The sequence below is a fragment of the Sturnira hondurensis genome, unplaced genomic scaffold, assembly GCF_014824575.4.
Source record: "Sturnira hondurensis isolate 20B ecotype Veracruz unplaced genomic scaffold, ASM1482457v3 Scaffold0010428, whole genome shotgun sequence".
Taxonomy (NCBI): domain Eukaryota; kingdom Metazoa; phylum Chordata; class Mammalia; order Chiroptera; family Phyllostomidae; genus Sturnira; species Sturnira hondurensis.
Window position 1 is genome coordinate 2,727,106 of NW_028083059.1, and position 25,188 is coordinate 2,752,293.

A 25,188-nucleotide genomic window follows, 5' to 3' on the forward strand; every position below is an offset into this window, starting at 1 on the left:
GGTGGTGTGAAGTGAATGGATTCTGATTATATGTGGAGCCCACAGGGTATCCTGATTAATTGGATGTGGAGGAAGAAAGTCAAAATGACAAGATTTTGGTTCACAACTGACAGGATGGAGGATCGTACTGAATTGATAGAGACGGTTGTAGAAACAGAGTTTGCTGGGAGGGGGGTCGGGGGCAGGGAGGATGGGGAAGTGAAGAAAAACGAGCTTGGTCTCATTAGGAGTTTGGTCTGGGGCCTGTTAAGTTTGACGTGTTTAGTACACATTTGTTCTGGTTTGGTAATAAGCAACTCCAAATTTAACGGCAAAACCCAACCATTTTATGAGCTTCAGGGATTCTGTGGGTCAGCAGTTTGGGCAGGGCACAGCTGGATGGCTTCTCTATTTTACTGTGTTTGGGACCTCAGCTGGGAAACCATCTGATCTAGCACCTGAACTGAATTCCTTGAGGGCTGGCCCACCTGGGGGCTGGCAGTGGAAGCATCTCCTATGGCCTCTTCATGTGGCTTAGGCTCATCCACCGTGGGCACTGGGTCTTTCTGTTGGGAGCCCTCAGAGAATGAGTACACCAAAAGACTGGAAAATGCATGCGTTTTTTTTTTTTTTTTATCCTCACCTGCGGACATCTTTACTGATTTTAGAGAGAGAAGGGAGGGAGAGAAGCATCAATTAGTTGCCTGTATGTGCCCCAACCAGGACCACACCTGCAACCTACATATGTTCCTTGAGCAGGAATTGAAACCACAAGCTTTTGGTTTATGGGATGACACTAACCAGCTGAGCCATACCTTCCAGGGCACATGATGATTTTTTGTGTGTGTTAGGCTTCTGAGTCGTGGAGTGTCCCTTCTGCCACAGTCTGTTGATTACAAGTGAATCATAAAGCCAGGTCTGATTCTGGGGGGCAGGAGCTGAGGTGGCAAGTGCACATTGCCGAAGGTCATATGTTGTTGCAGATCTTCGGGAAAGCAGACCCTGCCACAGCGTCCAGAAGAGATGTCAGTTTAGCACTTGCTCACACATGACTTTGGAGTTTAGAGCTGAGATCGAGCTCATTCATGTAATTTATAAGTCATGGTCATGCTGGCGGAGATGACGAAAGGAGTTGGTGTAGACCAAGAAAAGGTCCATGGGCAGAGCTCTGGGGTAACTGGGGCAATGTTCAAAGGTCTGAGAAGAGAAAACCAGTAAGAGACATCAATGACCAGTGAGTTAGGGCCAAAAAAAAACCCCCAAAACCCCAAAACATGTCATGTCTTGGGATCAAAATGAAAAGGTGTCAGGTTGTTTATGGGTCAAGAAAGACTGTGGCTGAAAAATGGGCCATTGGTTTGAGCAATCTGGAGGCCACCAATAACCTGGTAGAGCAGTTTCAGTGAGTGTAACAGCAAACACTGGTCTCAGGGAGGTTTAAAGTGCCTGGGGCCAGGGAATAGACACAAGGAGTATAACCAGTTCTTTCAAGGAATATTACTGTGAAAAGGAATAGAGAAATAAGGTGGCCGCTGGAAGGGAAAGCATAGATGTACCGTTTTCCTTCTGAAGATAAGAGATGATTCAGTGGGAAAGGGAGACTTTGATGGGGGTAAGGGAGTGGTGAATTGCCAGAGCGGTGCCTGTGTACAGATGAGAGTGAGGGGTCAGGTGCCCCAGTAGGTGTTTGGCCTTGGCCATCAGTGGGAAGGCAGAGTAGAGTGTGAGCAGAGATGCTGTACGAGGGCAGATGTGATGGTAGGATTTTGAGGTTCTCCTTTGATTAGTTCAATTTTCCCATTGGCATGAAGGCTTTGCTAACCCAAGGGGGACCCCAAAATGGAATTTATTTATTAAAAATTGTGTATTTATTCTTACATGTTCAAACTTCAGTCACCCTCAAAGTACTCTATTTGATGCAATTCACCTATCAAGACATTTTTTTCGCCCTGGCTGGTGTAGCTCAGTGGATTGAGCGCGGGCCTGCGAGCCACGTGATCGAGGTTCGATTCCCAGTCAGGGCACGTGCCTGGGTTGCAGGCCAGTTCCCAGCAGGGGACCCACGAGAGGCAACCATACATTGATATTTCTCTCCCTCTCTCCTTCCCTTCCCCTCTAAAGATAAATAAATAAAAAATCTTTTTTAAAAAAAAGACATTTTTTTCCACTGCTCAGAACAGGTTTTGNGATAAAAATATTTGTAATTTCGCCCTGGCTGGTGTAGCTCAGTGGATTGAGCAGGGGCCTGCGAGCCACATGATCGCGGTTCGATTCCCAGTCAGGGCACATGCCTGGGTTGCAGGCCAGTTCCCAGCAGGGGGCGCACGAGAGGCAACCATACATTGATATTTCTCTCCCTCTCTCCTTCCCTTCCCCTCTAAAGATAAATAAATAAAAAATCTTTTTTAAAAAAAAGACATTTTTTTCCACTGCTCAGAACAGGTTTTGAACGCATTGATTTTGATGCCTTTAAAGTGCTTCTGCTATTTTTTGTTTCACCTCTTCCACATCAGCAAAACATTTCCTTTTGAGGACTCTTTATCTGGGAAAACAAAGTCGCTTGGTGCAAGATCGGGTGAAAAGAGAGGGTGGGGCACAGGGGTCATGCTGTCTTTGGTCAAAAACTGCTGAACACTCACTGTGATGTGGGCAGGTGCTCTTGTACATCACCAGTGAAATGGGCGAATGTGTTGAAAAAGTCTCCAGAAATAAAATTCACTGAAGCCAAATGCAGCCTCTCACAACAACACCAACTGGGACATGGAACACTCACCTAGTGGGAAAGCCTGTACTATCGAGGGGCCCACCTCCCAGAAAATAATTCTGTATTTTTATGGACACCTCCCCCCGGCCCTTTATAGTACCCGTTACATTGGATGGCTTCGAAAATTAAGTTTTTCCATCTAAAGCACTTAGGATAGTTGCTGGCACATAATATTTTTTAGTCTGAGATTAAGCTCCTACTCCTTTTTAAATGGGATTCTTAAGATAATCTTTTATTGAAGAATAGCATACAGAAATTTGCACATAAGCATAAAGCTCAATGAATTATCACTAAACGCACTCTGCTCAAGAAACAGAATGTTAGTGGCACCTACTTGGTTTTTGGTTTGTTTTGCTTTTTTCTTTCTTCTTTTTTTAAAAATATATTTTATTGATTATACCATTACAGTTGTTCTATTCCCCGCCTTCATTCCCCTCCACCCGCACCCTCCCTCCCCCACCATTCTCTCCCCCTTAGTTTATAACCACGTGTCTCAAGTTCTTTAGATTCTATATTTCCCCCACTATTCTTGCCCTCCCCCTACCTATTTTCTACCTACCATCTATGCTATTTTCTGTGCCTTCTCCCCTCTTCTCCCCCTCCCACCCCCCTGTTTCTAACCCTCCATGTGTTCTTCATTTCTATGGTTCCACTCCTGATCTAGCTGTCCTCTTGGTTTGCTTTTGTTTTAGGTGTGGTTGTTAATAACTGTGTGTTTGCTGTCGTTTCACTGTTAATATTTTTCATCATCTCTTTCTTATATAAGTCCCTTTAGCATTTCATATAATAAGGGCTTGGTGATGATGAACTCCTTGAACTTGACCTTATCTGAGAAGCACTTTATCTGTCCTTCCATTCTAAATGAAAGTTTTGCTGGATACAGCAATCTTTGTAGGTCTTTGGATTTCATGACTTGGAATACTTCTTTCCAGCCCCTTCTTGCCTGTAAGGTCTCTTTTGAGAAATCCGCTGACAGTCTGATGGGTACTCCTTTGTAGGTGACTGTCCCCTTATCCCTTGCTGCTTCTAGGATTCTCTCCTTCATTTTGGTCTTGGCTAATGTAATTATGATGTGCCTTGGTGTGTTCCTTCTTGGGTCCAACTTCTTTGGCACTCTCTGAGCTTCCTGGATTTCCTGGAAGTCTATTTCCTTTGCCAGACTGGGGAAGTTCTCCTTTATTATTTGTTCAAATACGTTTTCCACTCGTGGCTGTTTCTTTCCCCCTTCTGGTACCCCTATAATTCGGATGTTGGAACGTTTAAAGATGTCCTGGAGGTTCCTAAGCCTCTCCTCATTTTTTTGAATTCTCATTTCTTCATTCCTTTCTGGTGGGATGTTTTGTTCTTCCTTCTGGTCCATTCCATTGATTTGAGTCCCCGTTTCCTTTCCATCACTATTGGTTTCCTGTGCATCTCCCTTCATTTCAATTAGTTTAGCCTTCATATGTTCCTCTAATTTGTGACTTTGTTCCTCTAATTTGTGACTATAATCTACCAGTTCTGTGAGCATCCTGATAAATAGTGTCCTGAATTGTGCTTCTGAGAGGCTGGCAATTTCTCGGTCGCTTAGAGTTATTGGCTCTGGGACTTTGAGTTCTTCTTGTGCCATCTTTCGGGTTGTTCGTGCCTGTTCCATAGCAGGATCAGAGCCCTAAAGTGTTCACTAGAACAGGGCAACTAAGTCGCTGGGTTGTGACGTTGTATGTGGGGGCGGGGTCAAAGAGGGACAATGGCTCTCACTGGTATTGCAGGGCAACTAAGTCGCTGGGTTGTGACGCTGTATGTGGGGGCGGGGTCAAAGAGGGACTATGGCGTCCTGTCCGCCGCCTGCCGCCACGGCCCTCACCGGTGCCGCAGTTGCTGCCGTCACCGGGCCCACGCGTTTCGTCCCACTGCACGCGAGTGTGCCACCGCCGTCAGCCCTCGCCCCCTGGGGCCTGCGTGGTCTGTCTCACTGTGCGCGAATATGCGCCCGCGGTCTGCCCCGCACCCCAACTGGTTCCCGTCTGCCTGCGCGCCTGGGTCGGGGGCCCTGTCCTGCCCGACCCTGCTCGCTGCTGGCTCCGCCCCTCTTACCGTCCCCGTTGAACGGTTAGATGTAGTCGGACTTCCGTATAATTCAATTTTCTGTCCTTTGGTTGTGTCTTTGTTTCTCCAAACCTTTGTTGTATTCAAACTTGGTTGTGGGAGAAGGCACAGTGTTTCCACCTATGCCTCCATCTTGGCGGAAGTTGCTTTTTTCTTTCTTAAATGTCTTCAGCTCAAAAAAATAGAAAGCTAGTCATCCTTGTGTTAGAACCCAAGATATTTTTGAAAAATTTCCTGGCCTGTGAAATCCCAGTCTGGTAACGTTTAACACCAAAGACTCCAATAAACCTTACCAGGCCATTCGTCTGCTGGAGAAAATTAAAAAAAAAAAACAACAGTTCCCAAATGAACTGTTAAGTTTCCAGAATCATGAGGAAATTTTAAACTATGATATGAGACCCATTCCTCGAGCATTCTTCAAATCATTTGCCTAGATGAGGGACTTTACTCTCAGGTTATGAAAGCCACTGATATTTTTAAAGATAAAATGCCTCTTGCCCTCTTTAGTTAACCACGTATTTACTGAGATTAACGTTTATCCCTTTAATTTATAGTTTTTACCTTTGTCCCAAAGAAAGCAGGTCTGTTTTCCCTTACAGCACCTCTCCAAAGCAGTCTCCTGTGTATTAGGAAGATGACGGGTATGAGCAGTTCCTAAGGCAGTGTATCAGGCACTTTTTCATTGCTGACAGCGATTGTCTACATTGTTTGTTTATTGTACTAAATTTCACCCACAAAACAAAATTGAGGAATACATAGCTGGTGTACTTTCTTTGCCTCAAATACCATTATTTTGTTTGGTTTCCTGCACACAACCTCTAATACAATACACACCCATGTGCAGGCATGCACACATACACCCCGTAATTACGGTAATTGTTTATTAGCTGAAAATTAATGTTTGGAAAAGCCTGCCTCTTTTTACATTGAGGACACTTTCATCTGCAGGCAGCACTCAGCCTGTACATTTTAGTTGTGGTCTTACTTATTCTAGTGTTTCCTGGGCAATCTGCCTAGTTTGATTTGATTTGATTGCTCAGAACAGCCGTTTTGCAGTGTTGAGAGAAGGCTCTTCACCCTGTCCGGCAGCGCTCGTGTTACCTCCCGTGCTGTGTTCAGTGATTGGTGTTTAAAGAGGTCTTCCTGAACCCCAGCTCTCTGTCCCTGGGGAAACCTGCGACTCCTGTTGTTCTCTTTTCTAAGCAAATCAGGAAGAAAAGACACAGATGTTTTGGGGAGTTAACTTTATTATATGAAGATAGTATACAAAATACATTCATAGTGACTAGAGAGATAGGACCAAATCATATATTTATCTGCAGCATAATTGTTGGTTTGTATAAAAGTAACTTTAAAATTCCAGTTTCCTTAGATCCTTAAATAGTTCTGCACAAAACACACACACACACACACTCACACACACACACATACATTTAATTACTACCATGGCAGTCAAAAAATGCATTCATCCTTTAATCAACTAAAAGGGACTGGCAAATATTTATTTTATGCTTGACATTCTTACAGGCTGGGGAACAAGGCAGAGCCAGAAGACCTATGGAACATTTTCCAGGATTTGGACAAATGTGTTTGTTGCACGGGCTCCAACTAAGGTCTGAGCATCATTTCTTAGACTGACGAGGTCGGCACTTCCACGTGGTTTGCCCCCTTCCCCCCCGTGCCGCTCCACGCACCCCCTCACAAATCCTGCAAGAAGTGCTGCTGTGTCCTGTCAGTGCCGACCCTATCATAGTGACAAATGACTTTCATAACGCCATCCATTGGTTAGTGCTTTAGTGTTTGGTGCCATTCCAATGAACTTGTCTGTGGCAAGCACTGTGCAACTCCGTACAGTACGTGTTACTGCGGGCTGCCATTTTCCTTCCTTTGTCCAGACTCCAGATGGGAACTTTTTTTGATGGATGGACTCGTAGGCTACAAACTCGAGTCTTTCAAGAAACTGAATTAACATATTATACATTGTTTTCTATTGGTAAGATGGTATTACTAAGGTTTCCATGATTAAAAATGAGATGATTGAAATCAGGACCTCATATATAGCTAAGGGTTTTTCTTGGTTTTCAGTAATTGCTGGATCCTCATCTGATTTGAAAAAAGGAGAAAATTGATTGAAGTCTTTTATCTTCCCCATGTTTAACCTCCTTTTGGTTTCCTGGTTTACACCGTCACCAGTTGTCACAGGTGCTTTTGTGCAGGTGATGTTTGGACTTGGCTCTTGGCGGAGAGGCCAGCCCAGCCCGCTGCCGTGCTGGCCGGAGGCTCCTGCGGCAGAGCTACCGTGGGAGCCACCACCGTCTCGCTGTGGATGTGACAAATGCCGTCTCTTCCTACAAAGAACCTTGAGACCAGACCGACACAGGAAGGATTCTTCTACTGCTTCTATTTCGGGTTCTAGAGTTAAGTTACACGAATCAAGGGAACCACATCTTCTCTCCTGGAAGCAGCAGTTCGCCGTTCCTCTCCCACTCTGACTGGCTCCAAACGCCCTGAATCCTGGGCATCCAACCAAGCCTCGGGGGGCCAGGGGCCTCAGGCCGTGGAAGAGTAGGCACCCAGTGCACCCTGCTCCCCATCTCCGTCCTCCTCAGACCAAGGAGGGCGTCCAAGGCAGACGAAGAGAGGCGCTTCTCCTATTGATGGCTGGTGGGTATCTTGAGTCCTGATTCTAGAAACATCTTACATATCGCCTCTTTTCTCAAGGAGCATAAAGTGCTTAATAAACCTTGGTCAGTGCTCTAGCACATCTTCCCAGGAGAAAAACTGGACAGTGGAATCCCCGTTAAATTTAAAAACAGAAAGAAAACCATGATTGACTTCTGTCCTTCAGGTCCCAGTTGTGTCTGTGCGTTGGTTGGGTTGGTAGGGAGAGGGGCTTTCACTCTGCCTTGTCTTTTTCATTCCTTCCATCCTAGTTTTGATGAGAATGCCTCTACAAGCCTGCATTTCCATTCTCCTCCACTTCCTTTTATAACTAACTGTATAAAACAGGTTAATACAAAACACCGAGGTAAGTGTCTTGACTATACATTAACACTCATGATAGACTCTGACATTATTCTTTAAAATGGGGCCTTACGCCCACCAACCGGAGACGTTCCCTAACAGAGACGTTCCAGTTAGGTTACTGTGAGCTCTGTGCTACATGCCCTGAACTAACATGCCAGCTGAGCTCAGTAAGTGTTCAGTGTGTCTTGACAGAGGGGCCAGTAGTATGGGCTCAGCTCTGAGTACCACCACCCTCAGTGCTAGAAATAAAAAATGTGCCATATACGGGAACGGACAAAGAACCAGTCCTCTAGCTAAATGTTATAAAATTTGCTTTCTTGTCCCCCAAAATGTTTGCTCTTTCCCTGCCTCCCTGAATCAGGAAAGCCCCCCCCCCCCTTTCTGCAAACCCCAGGCTGGGCTCTCAAATGGGGCAGGTAGGGTCAGGGCTTTGGAAACCACTGGAGTGGCCTTGTGGGAAGCCCTCTCCTGCTCTTCCCATGTGGTCCAGCTCAAACTCTCCTTTCCCACACCCTGTCCTCTGTTTCTCCTTCATTTCTCCTCCCCCCTCCCTCTTGCACAGCATGTCTGCTGAAGGACCCCAGGGGCACGGCTCGGCCAGCTTGGTTCCAGGGCTGCAGCAGCTGGCTGGCCTCCCGAGTCATCCATGCCAAGCGGCCTGGCGGGAGGAGCAGGGACTCGCTGGGCTTCAACAGTTTTTTTGAACACACTGAGTAATGTGAGGGTGTAGCAGTAGTGGCCTTCACTTATCACCATTACTCTATCTGGGGTTATATTCTTGTTAGTCAGAAAAAAGCACTATTAAAAATCACAGAAAGTATGTGGCCCCTGTGGAAAGGTAGAGGTGTACATGTATATATGTAGAATACTGGCAAAAGCTTGTTTTCTCAGGGCATAAATATACACATGTGGCTGTGGAAATCAGGCGGTGTGTCACACTTCAGACAGGTGGGGTGGAGTACAGGACCACCGAGTTGTAGTCGGGGGGAGGAGAGCAGCACGAGACCTTGTCCAGCTCGGAGCCATCAGAGGTAAATCTGCGCAGGCCTTCGCCGACGCGCGCGCAGTCCGAGTTGCAGAAACTAGGCCCGGTGAGGTCGGAAAGCCCCGACTCCTTACTCTTGCTGGTTACTCTCACGCTAAAGAAAAAAAGAAAACCATCAAATGTACAAATTCAGTTTCTTGAAATCACACTGAAGTCATCTCTTAAGATGTGTCATTTGCTCAAATTGTCCTAGAATTGGTGGCTGTTGAATCCCATTTCAGGCTCGGGTCAGATTCTCTGGTCTGGGCGGCACACCGCTTCTCTACCACCAGCTGTGTGTCACCAGGCAGAAGGATGCGTTCTGCTGGCTGGGGGTTGCAGTGTGTGATGAGGTCATGCAAAACTATAAATCCAGCAGGAAAGTAACTCCCAGGACCTGTGGATAGCTCTCCTCCACTTTTGGTTCAATTAGCTTCTGTGCTAGGCTAAAAAATGCTCCCCAAAATACTGATGCCCCATCCCTGGGGTCTGTGAATAGTACCTTATGTGGCAAGTGATGTGACTAGGCTGAGAATCTTCAGAGGAGGGTCTTATCTAGTATTACCTCGGTGGGCCCTAGATACAGTCACCTGCATCCTTATAAAAGAGGCGGGGAGGGAGATTGACAACCAGACAGGAGGAGGCGATGTGCAGGTGGAGCAGAGAAACATGGCCACAAGCCACAGACTGCTGGGGGCCACCAGGAGCTGGGGGAGGCAAGGAATGAGTTCTCACCCGGCGCCTCCTATGCCTTGATCTGCAAGAGAATGCATTTCTCACCTTAAGCCACCAGGTTGGTGGTAACTTATCACAGTCGTCTCAAGAAACGAATGGAGCTTCATAAAAGATTTGCGCAGCTGCCCCCCTACCGTGTTGGCATTCTAGAAAACTATCACTGACAAGTCTCAATGGTGACAGATTTGCTTCTGGGCTCTGCATGTCACATCTGGCTTAGGCAGACACGCAGGAAGAAAAGCTCTGCTTTCCTTCCGTGTCTGTTCAGCGGTTTTCTCTCTTGGCTGGGATGAGGGCGAAAGGACCTGTGCACCGCCACCTGGTTGGGCGGGCTCTGGCCTAGCACGCCCGGCGTTTGCCCTGTGTCCCGTATTTTTAGTCTTAGAGTAGAGGACGCAGTTAATGGTGTTCCTATCATTACGAAGATCTAGGTAAACGTGGTTGCACATCTGCTAGTGTTCCAAAGCAGGAGACAGTAGACCACAGCGCCCTGCACTTCCCCCAACTCCTCATGGCGGCCTCCAATCTGCGGTCCTCCGAGGATGCCGAGGGCACTCAACTCTGGTGCCATTACCGTGCTCATGGGAGGAGCAGACAGATGCACAGAGGTTTGCCTGCACGTGCTCCTCTCCGACAGAGGTGTTCTGCCGGTGAACTCTGCTGACTGTCACCTGGCGGCCTTAGTCGCCCTCCTTTGGTTTAGATCAGGACCGGCAAACACACCTGTTTGTGGCCCCCCCCCCCCCCCCCCCGTTTGGTTTTGCTTTTGTTTTAAAAGACAGCTTTGTCGGTATGTGATTGACATACTATACAATTCCCCTATTTAAAGTGTACAGTGGGTTTTAGTATATTCACTGATGGCACAACCACAAGCACACTCAGTTTTAGAAGATTTTCATCATCCCCCAAACCCGTACAGACCTCCCCCTGCAGCCCAGACCGCCACCGAGCCACTTCCCGTCTGGATGGAGTTGCCCCTCCAGGGCATTTCCTATGGACGGACTCATTCAATAGGTGGTATTCAGCGACTGGCTTCTTTCACTTAACAGTGTTTGCGGGGTTCATCCATGTTGTAGCATGTATCCATGCTTCATATTTAAAAATATTTTGTGCTGTTACAGTTGTCTCAGTTTTTCTCCTGTTGTGCCTCTCCATCCAGCACCCCCCACAGTACTTCATACTTTGTATTGTCAGATAATACTCTGTTGTGTGGATATGCTGCATTGCATTTGTTCATTCATGAATTGATGGACATCTGGGTGGTTTCCACTTTTGGTTACTATGAGAAATGCTGCTACGAACACTTGTGTACCAAGCTTTCATTTATGTGGGGTGGGGGAGTGGAGTGGCTGGGTCCCAGCGTGACTCTGCTGAGCATTTTGAGAAACTGCCCGAGTGCTTTCCACAGGGGCTGCACCATTTTACACCCAACACGGCACGGGGCTCCCATTCCCCATGCCCAACACTGCACGGGGCCCCCATTCCCCACATCCTCCCCAAGAGACTTTTGACTCTAGCTGTCCTAGTGGCGTTAGGTGCTACCTCATCGTGGGTTTGGTTTGCATGTTCCTGATGACTACTGATGCTAAGCATCTTTTTTTTCCCCACTAAATCTTTTACATATTTATTTTAAATTATGAATTCTGATTATGTTAATGTATGGGACAGTTCTGTATCTGGTTCTTTTTTTAAAATATAGATTATTGATTATGCTATTATAGTTTCTCATTTCCCCCCCTTCACTCCCCTCCACCCTGCACCCTCTCTCCCATCCACATTCCTCCCTTTAGTTCATGTCCATGTGTCGTACTTATAACTTCTTTAGCTTCTAATTTCCCATACTATTCTTACCCTCCCCCTGTCTATTTTCTACCTACCATTTATGCTACTTATTCTCTGTACCTTTTCCCCCCTTCTCCTCCTCCCACTCCCCTGTTGCTAACCCTCCATGTGTTCTTCATTTCTATGGTTCCTCTCCTGATCTAGCTGTCCTCTTAGTTTGCTTTTGTTTTAGGTGTGGTTGTTAACTGTAAGTTTGCTGTCCTTTCACTGTTCATATTTTTATCTTCTTTTTCTTAGATAAGTCCCTTTAACATTTCATATAATAAGGGCTTGGTGATGATGAACTCCTTGAATTTGACCTTATCTGAGAAGCACTTCTGTCCTTCCATTCTAAATGAAAGCTTTGCTGGATAGAGCAGTCTTGGGTGTAAGTCTTTGGATTTCATGACTTGGAATACTTCTTTCCAGCCCCTTCTTGCCTGTAAGGTCTCTTTTGAGAAATCAGCTGACAGTCTGATGGGAACTCCTTTGTAGGTGACTGTCCCCTTATCTCTTGCTGCTTCTAAGGATTCTCTCCTTCATTTTAATCTTGGTTAATGTAATTCTGCTGTGCCTTGGTGTGTTCCTCCATGGGTCCACCTTCTTTGGGACTCTCTGAGCTTCCTGGACTTCCTGGAAATCTATTTCCTTTGCCAGATTGGGGAAGTTCTCCTTCATTATTTTTCAAATAATTTTTCTAGTTGTTGCTCTTTCTCTTCTTCTGGTACCTCTATAATTTGGATGTTGGAATGTTTAAAGATGTCCTGGATGTTCCTAAGCCTTTCCTGACTTTTTTGAATTCTTGTTTCTTCATTCTTTTCTGTTTGGCTGTTTCTTCCTTCTGGTCCACTCCCTTGATTTGAGTCCCAGTTTCCTTCCTATTACTATTATTCCCTGTACATTTTCCTTTATTTCACTTAGCGTAGCCTTCATTTTTTTATCTAATTTGCAACCACATTCAACCAACTCTGTGAGCATCTTGATCACCAGTGCTTTGAACTATGCATCTGATAGGTTGGCTATCTCTTTGTCACTTAGTTGTATTTTTTCTGGAGTTTTGATGTGTTCTTTCATTTGGGCCATTTTTTTGTCTTGCTGTGCCTGTTACATAGTGAGGGGCAGAGCCTTAGGTGTTCACCAGGGCGGGGCAGCCAGGTCGCCGGGTTGCGACACTGTCTGTGGGGTGGGGGTCCGAGAGCAAGAGCTCTTGCTCTGCTCTCTGCTGGATATCAGTCACTTCGCCCTGCTTCCCACAAGCAAACAGGGCCCTTCTGGTGCTGATTCCAGTGTGGGTGGGTTTGTGTACATTCTAGGACCCTGTAGGTCTCTCCAGCAAACTCTCCTATGAGGCTGGGAGTTTCTCCCAGCACCTCAACCTCCACAGGTGCTTTCAGTCAGAGGTTTGAGGCTTTATTTCCTTGTGCTGGGACCCTGGGTTGCATGGTCTTGCTCCCCAGTTTGCCTGGTATATCTGTGCATGATTGTGGGACTGCATGGTCTGCCAGCTGCCTTGGGCATCACACCCCGCCACAATCACCACCTTACTGGGTCCACCCGCTGCTGCCTTGCACGACCCGTGCCCACCAGCCACTGCTTTGCTGTGAGCCCTCTCCGCCTGGCCTTGTAACTCCACCCCTCCTGCTGGTATAGATGAATGTTTCTTTTTTAACTCCTTGGTTGTCGGACTTCCATACAGTTCAGTTTTCTGTCAGTACTCGTTTTTTTTTTTTTCTAAATTTTTTTGTCCTTATTTTGGTTGTGTGAGGAGGCATGGTGTGTGTACCTACGTACGCCTCCATCCTGGCCAAAAGTCCTGTATCTGCTAAGCATCTTTTCATGTGCTCATTGGCCAGGGCCACCTGCCTGTTTTTGAAGTTTATTGGAATACAGCCACACCTCCTTGCTTATATATTGTCAGAGCTGCTTTTACACTGAGGGTGGCAGAGTGGAGTTTTTGTTTACTCTCTGGCCTGTGAGAAAGAGTCTGCTGAGCCCTGACTTTGATGAAAGAGAAGCAGGTTCTGCCTGTGGGTGAGATGGGTGGGCACTGAAACCAGGGAAGGATGGAAGCCGGACAGGCCCAGCCTTTGCCTTCCCAGCGCTCTTCCCAGGGAGAGGCTAGCACCGAGAGCTGAAGTGACCCGGCGCCAGTGGCGTACAAAGCAAGGGCTGAAGTAATTCTGAGAGTAGTTGTTGCTGGCCCCAGTGTGTGAGAAGGAATGCCAGGATCCAACAGGAAGCAAGCCCTCCTTTGAAGGGTTGGATTTTCAAGATGGCCTGTGTTAGGATTGGGAAGCAGCCCCGTGACCCTGCTTGTACAAATGCCACTGGCCCTGGGCGTAACAATGGGTGCGAATTCTCTCCCCGCTCCACAGCATGTCTGATGCTTGCTCTGTTCACAGTTGGGCCGACTGGGCCCCTGTCACCCGAGGCACTGTGTTTTGTGTGTTTGGACCGCCAGTCTTAGCTGGAAATTTCTGCATATTTTCTCTTTTTAAACCACAGGTTTTCTTTCCAGAGCTTAGTGCTCATATGTCTGATTTTATGTCCTCCTCCTTGCCCTTCTGAGGGAAAAAAGCATACTTTTCTGCAGTGCCTGGAAGGCAGCTGTGGTTCAGGAGGACAAGTGACTCTCCAATATCCCCGTTAAGCCATTTTCCCAGCATCTTTCTTCACCGCCCCCATCGACTGATCACAGGAAAGACACCCAGCTTCCTTACTCAGTCTTCAGCGAGGCCTTGGGTTTGCTCTCAGTCCAGGTGAAGCGTTTCAGCAAAGGGGAGTCCAGCAGGCTGCTGCCATCCGCCTGGTAATTCTGGTAGGAGGAAGGACAGAGGTTATGTGACAGGGTGCAGCCAAGGGGGAGGGCAAGTAGGGATTTGTAACGGGGTCCTGAACTCAAGGTGTCCAGGAAATATTAGAAACATATATATATGGGATGTCCTCACCCCCACAGATCTGAACTGGGGAAAGGGACACATGGAGCAGGGCACTGAGAGCTGTTCTGCATAGCAACAGTTTTGCAGATAACCTCTGGCATGGTCATTTCACGTATCTGTAACCTTTAACTGGTTTCATAGATATGTTAAACAGCTGTGGCCATGTTTTGGGCCAGGAGGATGGCAGTGATTTCAACCCAGGATGCAACTGGGAGGCAACTCCCCCTGGTTAAAGCGCATATGTGAGAGCTTGGAGATGACACCGTTAGAATGAGCGTGTGTACTGTGTGACTGTCACATTTAAAATGACTGAGCGAGTAGAGCAACAAGTCTGCCTGAAATTTTGCATTAAGCGTGAACATTCCTCCACGGAAACTATTTGAATGATTCAGAAGGCCACAGCCATGGGCAACGGGTGATTGGCAGCTTCAGCATGACAACACGCCCACTCATGCATCACGTCCCGTGCAGAGGTTTTTGGCAAAACGTCCAATCACCCAGGTGACTCAGCCTCCCTACAGCCCGGATTTGGTGCCCTGTGACTTCTGACCTTTCCCAAAACTAAAATCACCTTTGAAAAGAGGGAGATTTCAGACCACTGATGAGATTCAGGGAGATATGCCAGGGCAGCTGCCAGTAATTGGGAGGACAGTGTGAGGTCCCAAGGCGCCTCCTTGGAAGGGGACTGAGGTGTCACTGTCCTGTGTACAGTGCGTCTTGTATCTTCTTCAGCGGGTGTCTCTGTTCTTCATAGCACGTGGCTGGATACTTTCTGCACAGACTCGTATTAAAGCTGATTCTGGTAGATGAATGTTGGCTCTAAGGATGCTGTTATTTGGTGGCCATGACATGCAGAAATTCTGGGAAATTATAAAGACAGCTTTTTTTTTTTTTTTCTTGAAGATGCTGGAATGTTCAGGCCCTTCTTGGCCATGGTTTCCAACACCTCTATTTTCTCATTGGTTCATCTTTAGCATCGAGTTTATGCAGACTCATTACTCTGTTAATACGCCATTTCCAGTAAGTAGATTCCATACTTTCTCCTGCCACCCTTTGTACGTGCTGCTGGGCTGTGTTCATGTCCTTATGGTCAGTGGACAGGCCTGAGCCAGCACAGAAGCTGCTGCAGTTCCCACTGGATGAGGGCGGGGAGGGTAACATGGAGAGAAACCCTCCATGTTTGCTCAGCCTCATTTCCCTGGACCTAAGACCTGTGTACTAAGCAGCAAAACAAGATTTCCAGCTACTTTACCTTTGTATTCTGGGCTTATTTGTAATGTTTAAATGTTAAAATAATCTTTTCCTCTTTACTTGGTGTGTTTGAAGCAGTTCTGCTGTTTATTTATTTGTTTATTTGTTTATGGTGACTATGCTCTGTTTCAAGGACACACTGTGGTCATTTCCTGCCCACTATAGCAGGTTTTCTAGGTCCTCTGTGGGACATGGTCATCACCAGCGCTTCTCAAACTTTAATGTGCATGCCAGTCCCCTGGGGAGCCTGTGACAGTGCAGAGGTGGACCTGGTGGGTGTGGCTGGTCCTGAGAGCCAGCAGTGGTGGCCCACTCGGTGGCAGCAGTGTGTGCCAATCACACCGTGAGGCTGAGGCTCTGTGATCTCACAGTGACACGCTGGCGTAGCACTCCCTCTCCTCCCGAGGCTCCTCAACCCCGGGCCCCAAAGCTTTAGAGAGACGAGCTGTTGAGCCCTCCCATGTACCAGATGGCATGGATTGCTCCTCCCAGTATCTGGCTGGCAACACAGCTCTTCAGCCTCTGGAACCTAAGTGGGAAGGAGAATAGGCCCAGATAGACTTCTTCCGGAGTCTTGGGTTATTCTTACGAGGCCTGGCCACTCACCATTTTGAGGGCTTCTGTTCCTCTGAAGGTAGGGTTCCTTCGCTAGTAGCCGAGAAGCTTACAAACACACAATGAAGTTTCCTGAGGGACTAAATTATGATGGAGCAAAGACCTGGATCCTGGAATGAATTTTAGGTCATCTTCAAACTATGGAATTACCTTCTTTCAAATGAGCTCTGTGTGATTGTGTGGTTGTCAATCCCCCTGAAAATGCCATTTCAGCCACCACTCATTACTGGCCCGAACTGACTGAGAGCCACCAGACGACTGGAGTTTGTGTTTGGGTGGAGTCTGGCAAGAGGTTTTCCAGGGTGCATTGAGCAGGCTAATTCCGTTACTTACATCAAGCATGGAGATGACTTTTGGTGAAAGCTCTTCAAATGTTTTGATTCTTTCCAGGCTTATGAGATTGAAAGCATTTACATATCTATTGAAGAAACAGGAAGAACAATCAAGACAGGAAAATGCATCCAGCTTTGACTAGTCAGGAGACCATGGGCACCACATTCCAGCCAAGATGAACCAAAATACCAGAAGGAATCCCCTTATTCCCAACACTGAAGTTCCCCTAGAGGCCCTGACGCTTTCTCCCAGTAGTGGGTAGGCCTCTGGCCCCTTATGGAATCAGAAAATGGGAGGCCTAGAAGGGACCTGAGTTATTAGTCTAAGCACCTCACTTTACAAAGGAGAGGAAATAATGCCCAGAGAAGTGATGTGACTTTATCATGCAGCTGCCTACTTCTAAAAGAACAGGAGGGAATAAATGAAACGAACTGTTAAGGTCAAACAGCTGAGTTAATGGCAGAGTTGAGTCCTGGAGCCGGTCTTGTCTATCCTGTTCTGTGTTACAGACTGGCAGAAATGAGTAATAGTTGTGTGGTTTGCCCATAAATACCTCCTGGCCTTTTATTGGTGATCCATTAGGGAAGATGGTCAGCTCCCTACCCTATGGCTACTCATAAGACAAATTGTCAGCCTGATACCCTGTCACCATCTGCAAGGCCCAGTTTCTTAGATAAGCTCTTTACTGGGCCTAAGGCTGAGCAATGTACTGGAAGGGCCCAAATAACTTTGACACTCTCTTCCCCCATCTCTGACTCAATCAGACCCTGCCAATTTATTTAATCCGAGCTAGTTTTCTCATCTTGAAAAAATAGATGACCCATCTGTCTCAGTTTCTGGGGCTGATTCTGAAATCTGAGCAGTGCCACTGACCTAGTCCACATGATCACAAATCTAGGCTGGCCTCTGGGCTTCTCGTCTGTCAGTCTTTTCAGACCGTGCAGCTCTGCCCAACGATGCCTTCCCTGGTCCCCTGCCAAGTCTGGCTGAACTGAGAGCAGAGTCCCAGGATTTTGTCAGTTGCAGAGAAAGATGCTAGACGGCCCACGGGATAGTCAAAGTCCTAAAAAGAGTTCTGGAGGCTTGACGTCCCCAGCTATATAACACGAATAAGAATATTTCCTCCACAGGATTATTTTGAGCATGGGAGGAGTTGCTGTATGCAAAAAGCCTAGCCCAGTGCCTGTCCACACACAGCATGTGTCTGTGTGACCATTCATATACAAAATGTGCACGATACATTTATAACCATTAGTACAGAGTGTCATACATGTGCAATCATTAGTGCTGATGTGCAATAACATGTATAGTGATTAGTAACATATGCGACGTGTAACTTAGTGCTAAATGTATGGGATACACATGAGAAAAGTCAGTGTCATTGAAACAAAGATAGAGGAATTATTCTGGAGTAAGAGACTAAAGGAACTGAAGAAAAGAAGGTGTAAAAGACATTTGGGGAAACCTGAATATTTAACAATATGAAAGTATTATCTGTTTCTTTGGTGTGATCATTTTGGTTTGGTTACACAGGAGAATGTCCTTCTCACAAGATGTATGCCAAAGCAGTTAGGGACAAAGGGTCACAATGGCTTAGGCCTCCTTTCAAATGCTTCAGCAAAAATAAAAATACACACACAGAGACTGCGTATAAATATATCGATATAGACATCGACAAAATCGGGCTGTTAACTACAGTTAAATTTAGGAGGTTCAATTTTTTGTGTGTGTGCTTGAAAACATTATAAAGTTGGGGGGGAAGAAATCTTACCTGACATTATCAGAACTTCCTGAAGTAAGCCTTGGAACTGAAATGTCTTCCTTGAAGAAGTCCTCAGGAAAGGCAGGAGTTGAGTATGTGAACCCACTATTTCTTGTGAGTATGGCATTTAGTGGAATATAGTCTTTACCATCCTAAAATACCAAAGATCAAGCTCTAAGTGCAGAAATTTCTACTTCAAATTTCAGCTTGTTTCTGTGAAACATTACATCAGCTTCAACTATGTCAGTTTCACAATCTTAGCTTGGTTCGGAAAGAAAGTTCTGTGAAAGATAACTGTGTGCCCGTGTGCGTGTGCACACACATCCACTTTTCTTTTAACTGCTGATCTCTGCTATTAAAACACCCCCTTTAGTTACACTCAGAGGCACCTGGCTGATGATGCTCCAGGTAAGTTTGGCTTTACCTGCTGTACGTTTGCTTGAAGCAGGTCGCCGAGTTTCTCCCCAAGCTCTGCAAACCTCGGCCTTTCTCTGGGGTCCCTGTGCCAGCAGTCCAACATGATCCGGTAGCTGTTGGGAGGGAGCAGCAGGGTCATTACACACATCTCCCTCCTTGTCATGTCAGCAAAGTGACAGGTATTGTCACGCATCTAAAGATTTTGCTTTGGACACGGTATCTGCCTGCGTTTGTAGATCTGCATATGCGGCACCAACACCTACGTGGCTGTCTGGGCCGGGTCCCACCAGGAGTGGGAGATGTGTCTACAAGGGCAGACTCATGAACCACCCTCCAGAGCCCACCCCTGACCCCGAGTTACTCGGAAAGGAAAAAGCACCCTCCACTTGCAGTCAGATCTGACATGTAGCCCTTCTCCCCTCACCACCGAAAGACAATGTCCTTACAGGTAAAAAGTTAACACGGACACAACTATCACGGAGTGCACAGTTTGAAGCACTTGATACGTTCTTGGGCTGTAGCAGAGGTTGACAGGTGGCATTTCCAAATCCTCACAGTTCCACTGTTGAGCTCAGCTGTGGAGATGGACAGGGAAGTCCCCGCGTATGGGACTCACACCACCTTGAGTGTCTGCGTTTCCCTGGGCTGTGTGCAAGGTTCTTGCATGTGGCCAATTTTCCCTCCAGCATTTCAAAGCTGCCATTATAAACTGGCTTCCTACCACTTAAGGCAAAAAGTACAGGCTGGGCTTCTGGACCTGAAAAGGTTTGTCTTAATATTACGGAAGCTGGATCTTGTACCAAGATTTCAACATCAGCAGGTTGCTCTGTGATTATTCTCCTTCAACATCTAAGAAGTGAAGGTGTTGGGCCCCTCGGCATCTGCAGGGGGTATAGATCTCAACCTGCCCCTCTCGACAAAACACACCACAGCAGTCTGCATGCACACTGGTGTAAGGCTTCATTCTCTTCGGGCTCTTGGTTCTGCTCAACACATGCTTATTGTAAGTAATCTCTTCTCTCAGTAGATACCTGGACCACAGACGACTCTGGCTGAGTAGGATCAGAATCTGAATGGGGAGACTTTCGGTCAGGAAGGAGGCGTAGGTAAACATGGCTTGCCTCCTTGCACAACCATAGCAAAAATTACAACTCAACTACAAAACAAGTATCACTCAGAATCATCAGAAAATCGAGCTGTGTGGAAATCTGACAATCAAGGAATTAAAGAAAGTTCTTTCATCCAGATAGGTAGGAGGGACGGAGAGGCGGCGAAGCATTGAGAGGCATGAAGATGGGGAGGTGCAGAATGGGTAGTTCCACTCCCCCATGTGGTAGATAAAAATTAGGAGGGACACCTTGGGAGCGAGGGGTCCCAGCCCCTCACCAGACCACTCAGCCCAGAGTTCCAGTCCCAGGAATATAAGTCCCCATAATTACTGCCTGTGAAAACCAGTGGAGTTGGGTGGCAGAAGAAACTACAGGATTCCCGGGAGTCTCCTCTTAAAGAGCCAGCCATGCATGGACGTAGGACTTAAGTCCTAAGAATCAAATCAATGATTTGGAACATGAGGGGGAAAAAATTCAATCAGAATGGCAAGTAGAAAAAAGAATCCAAAAAAATAAGGATACATTAAGGAGCTTCTGGGACAACTTCGAATATACCAACATTCAAATCATAGGGATACCAGAAGGAGAGGAGAAAGAGCAAGAAATTGAAAACTTATTTGAGAAATTAATAAAAGAAAACTTCTCTAATTTGGTGAAGGAAGTAGAGAGACATACAGGTCCAGGAAGCACAGAGAATCCCAAACAAGATGGACCCAAAGAGGACACACCAAGACGCATCATAATTAAAATGTCAAAGATTAAAGATGAAGAGAGAATCTTAAAAGCAGGGAAAAAAGCATACAGTTACCTACAAAGGAGTTCCCGTAAGACTATCAGCTGATTTCTCAAAAGAACCTTTGCAGGCAAGAAGGGACAAGAAATGTTCAAAGTGATGAAAACCTAGATTACTCTATCCAGCAAAGCTATCATTTAGAATCAAAGGGCAGATAAAGTGCTTCCCAGACAAGGTAAAGCTAAAGGAGTTCATCATCACCAAGCCCTTATTATATAAAATGTTAAAGGGACTTATTTAAGAAAAAGAAGATCAAAGTGATGAACAATTAANGAGAGACATACAGGTCCAGGAAGCACAGAGAATCCCAAACAAGATGGACCCAAAGAGGACACACCAAGACGCATCATAATTAAAATGTCAAAGATTAAAGATGAAGAGAGAATCTTAAAAGCAGGGAAAAAAGCATACAGTTACCTACAAAGGAGTTCCCATAAGACTATCAGCTGATTTCTCAAAAGAACCTTTGCAGGCAAGAAGGGACAAGAAGTGTTCAAAGTGATGAAAACCTAGATTACTCTATCCAGCAAAGCTATCATTTCGAATCAAAGGGCAGATAAAGTGCTTCCCAGACAAGGTAAAGCTAAAGGAGTTCATCATCACCAAGCCCTTATTATATAAAATGTTAAAGGGACTTATTTAAGAAAAAGAAGATCAAAGTGATGAACAATTAAAATGGCAATAAATTCACAGCTATCAACAATTGAATCTAAAAAACAAACTGAGAAAACAAGCAGAACAGAAACAGAATCATAGATATGGAAATCATTTGGAGGGTTAGTAGTTGGGAGGGGGAAGGGGAAGAGTGGGGGAAAAGGTTCAGGGATTGAGAAGTACAAATTGGTAGACACAGAATAGACAGGAGGTGTTAAGAACAGTATAGGAAATGGAGAAGCCAAAGAACTTACATGCACAACCCATGGACACGAACTATGCGGGTGAGACTGCCGGAGGGAGAGAAGGGGGGTACTGGGTGGAGGAGGGCAAAGGGGGAAAAATTGGGACAAATGTAATAGTATAACCAATAAAATATATTTTTATTTTTATTATATTTTTGAATGGGCTGAATGGGCTCAGAATTTGGAACTAGGCGGGGACCTTATGGCCATGCTCCTTTCCCCGCTCAGGGCCTGGCTCCAAGCTAAAGGAGGTCAGACCATTCTCAGGAAGGGAAGGGCACCTGAGAAACCAGTGCCCTCTGACCTCTGCCACTTCCCTGCTCCGTGCTTTCAGGTTGTCCCCTAAGGATATCCCTATTTGGTTTCAAAGCATATGAAATGGCTGGTAAAGACAGTAAGAATGTAGGACAATTTTTTTTAATCAAAAATTTTTAAAAGATTTTATTTACTTATCTGTAGAGGGTAAAGGAAGGAGAGAAGGAGAGAAATATCAATGTATGGTTGCTTCTCGTGAGTCCCCTGCTGGGAACTGGCCTGCAACCCAGGCATGTGCCCTGACTGGGAATCGAACCGCAATCATGTGGTTCTCAGGCCCGCGCTCAGTCCACTGAGCTACACCAGTCAGGAGGACAATTTAAAAAGAGAGAAGGAGAATATCAGGGGGAAGGTAAAATAGAGATTAAAAGGGTAGAAATACAAAGTTAATATGCAAAGTTTATTTCATGATTCCCAGGCAGATAATGGAGATAATAACAGAACCTACTTTATAGGATTGTTACAAACGTAAGGGAAATTGACATATGTTAAAAGTGCTAAAAACAGTGCCTGACACTTTATAAGCACTAAATAAGTATTAAGCGTTGTTAAATAATGACTACAACTATTACTGTCACTGTCAGTAATAAAGAACTCACTCGTGATTTCCACATTATGTGAAAAGTGGGAGGAACTATTTAATTCCGAGCATGAGTGGACATATTAGAAAAACATCTTTTGTATGACACATGGGGTGTATTCCAAATCTAACGGTCTTGGGATCCAAGGAGACCAGCCCAAGGGACTGGCTTCGAAATTTGCCTCCGCTCCTACTTAGCCGATGGTGGACAAATCACCTCTCTTCTCAGAGGCTTAGTTTCATCACTGATCAAAGTCACATAATATATCTGCCTGCCTGCTCCTCCTCAAGGTTGCTGGGAACTTCACGTGAGACGGTATGGAGGAAAACACTTAGAAAACGGAAAATGTAAAGTAATCTCATTTTAAACCAGATCTCCTAGTGTTTGCCTCTCTCCACCAAGTAAAAGGAAGCAAGTAATTAAAAACTCTCGATGTGCCCTGACTGGTGTGGCTCAGTGGATTGAGCACTGGCCTCATAAGCAAGGGGTCGCCAGTTGGATTCCCCATCAGGGCACAGGCCTGGGTTGCAGGCCAGATCTCCAGTAGGGGGCGCACGAGAGGCAACCACACACTCATGTTTCTCTCCCTCTCTTTCTTCCTCCCTTCCCCTCTAAAAATAAATAAATAAATAAATAATCCTTTAAAAAGATCTCTCAATGCCTTCAAAACTACCAACACTACAGCCCCAATGCTCCCCAAGAGCTGATGCATTTGTCCCCAGCCTTGCCTCAAGCTCCCTGCATGTACCTGATGAGGACACCATCGTGTAAGACTGACAGGAACAGGTCTGCTCTGTCCCCTCTTCCCTCTCTGCACTAAGGCTGCTCCCCTAACTCAGCCTTCACAGGCCTGAGTCCCCTGTCCTCATCCTGCATCTGACCTAGCCTTGTCTCCGGACAAGAAGGAAAGAGACCTCAACCTTGCACTTTGGCCAAGCCCACACTTCCTTCGTTCTCTCTGACTCCTCCTCAAAGGCCATCCCAGGGCTTCTGACAGGACCCGCTCTGTGGGTGGGGTGAGGAGGGCCGCCTGTCAGTTCAGGAAAGGTGGTGCTGCCCTGGGCAGGCCCATGTCCTTGTCAGCAGCTCAACAAAACTGCAAATGTCATCACATTCCTGCTCAGGACTCAAAGTGCAAAACATCTACAAAGCTCCAGGAAAAAAGTGTCCCAGAGAGGCAAGCAAGCACTGAACAATGGAGAAACCTTCACACACAACCCGGCATCTTCCTGGAATCCCAGGGCTGCACAGCAGGAAGCCATTGCAAGAAGCAGCTCCAGAAGGCTGCCCAGCCGATTCCTAAACTGAGTCGAAAGCAGTTTCATTGCACAAGCAGCCTCTAGGGAGTACAATCACTAATTCCATGAGGAAGTTCCCCTATTCTTTTCCTATACCTCTCCCACTGAATTCCAGACCAAACCCCCTTCCCTCACTAGTCTTCAGTGCGGATAGAGGACGGGTCTTGGTGGCTTCTAGCCCTCCATCCCCGTGGCTGCATAGTGCATTTGGCTTCCACTTTGTGTTCCAGGACAAGGTCTTGCATTCAGCTCCTGAGTGGTCTCTTCGTTTTGCCTGGATTCAGACCAGCACTGAATTTCTGACTTCCGTTCCCAGCCAGAGGTCTTGAAAAGCCATGCCCGTGATCAACAGAAGAATCAGGTAAGGCTGGAGTGGACAATGCGCCTCGCTTCTGGAAAATGCTGCCCGCACAGCTGGACCTGATCGAGGCTAAAACTCAACAGAACCTCCCCTTTCTGAGGTGTCCTTTGGGGGCAAGAGCTGTCAGGGCGGGAAAAGAGGAGACCAAGGACTCACATTTCAGGGGTGGCATATTCAGGAGCCCGCATCCTCATGCCCTCCTTCAGGCGACTGCAGAAGTCCTCATCCATCTGCACTCCCGGATACGGAGACCCACCTGCAGGAGGCAATGGGGAAAGCGCAGGGCACATTATGGCTTCAAAGTACAAAAGACCATGAGGGCTAATTCAGTGTCTGTTTCCGCCCTTTAAAGTGATGGTTTAGTAATAAATTCCAAGGGATTCCAACGGATCTCCAGACACAGCACAATTCATACCGAGGCTCAGCAAATCCTCCCTAGTGGCACACCTGTGGCTGGTTGGCCCCATGGTGCTGGGTGTCTGAAGCCCCCAGGTCATTCCATTCCTGTGGCTACTCCTGTCTGTTTGGTCAGGAGAGAGGGTGTCATCTAAAGGGTCCCTTCTCTCTCCCCATGAGGATATCTAAAGAAATCCCACCTTGAGAGTCTCATTCCCTGGGTTAATGACCTTATTTTTAAAAGACGAAGGGACTTGGAATAGGTCAGTTGTGGATTACGCACACCTCAGTAAGAATGATTTTAATTCACTGCTTTCTTGTAAACTTGGGATGTAGGAAGCCTAGTTGCTATGATGGCCCTAAGGAAAAGGGGGATCTTGAGCTCCGGGTGTGGCTGAATGCAGGGGTTGCCTGTGGACAGGAGTGTGTGGACCAGAGCGTCCCAGAGAGGTCCAGACTTTGCTTTTCGCTCGTTTTACTCTTCAGGATGCCCGTGTAACCTTCCCTTTTCGGGATATTCTTGGCTACAGGTAGTGGTGAACCAGGCCTCCCAGTCGGCTCTGTTTCAGACCTCGAACCTCATCTTTCTCAGTATTTGTTTGTCTGCGCTTTCTAGTGGTCACTGCTGGTAGGAAGCAGCTGGGAGGCGTGCAGTGCTGGCACTGTGTCACTGCGGGGCCA

At 46.6% G+C, this 25,188-nt stretch overlaps 1 protein-coding gene across 1 annotated transcript in view; it reads right to left on the bottom strand.

Annotated features, from left to right (window-relative positions):
• Window positions 1-6,065: 6,065 nt before the first annotated feature.
• Window positions 6,066-25,188, bottom strand: part of FLT1 (fms related receptor tyrosine kinase 1) — a 194,216-nt gene continuing 175,093 nt past the window's right edge. The window contains exons 25-30 of the mRNA XM_037058896.1: window positions 24,268-24,367; window positions 18,763-18,868; window positions 18,348-18,490; window positions 16,577-16,661; window positions 14,159-14,253; window positions 6,066-8,997 (exon numbers count right to left, since the gene is read on the bottom strand). Coding sequence (XP_036914791.1) covers window positions 8,799-8,997; window positions 14,159-14,253; window positions 16,577-16,661; window positions 18,348-18,490; window positions 18,763-18,868; window positions 24,268-24,367 — 728 coding nt within the window. The 3' untranslated portion in view covers window positions 6,066-8,798. The remainder of the gene's footprint in view (window positions 8,998-14,158; window positions 14,254-16,576; window positions 16,662-18,347; window positions 18,491-18,762; window positions 18,869-24,267; window positions 24,368-25,188) is intronic.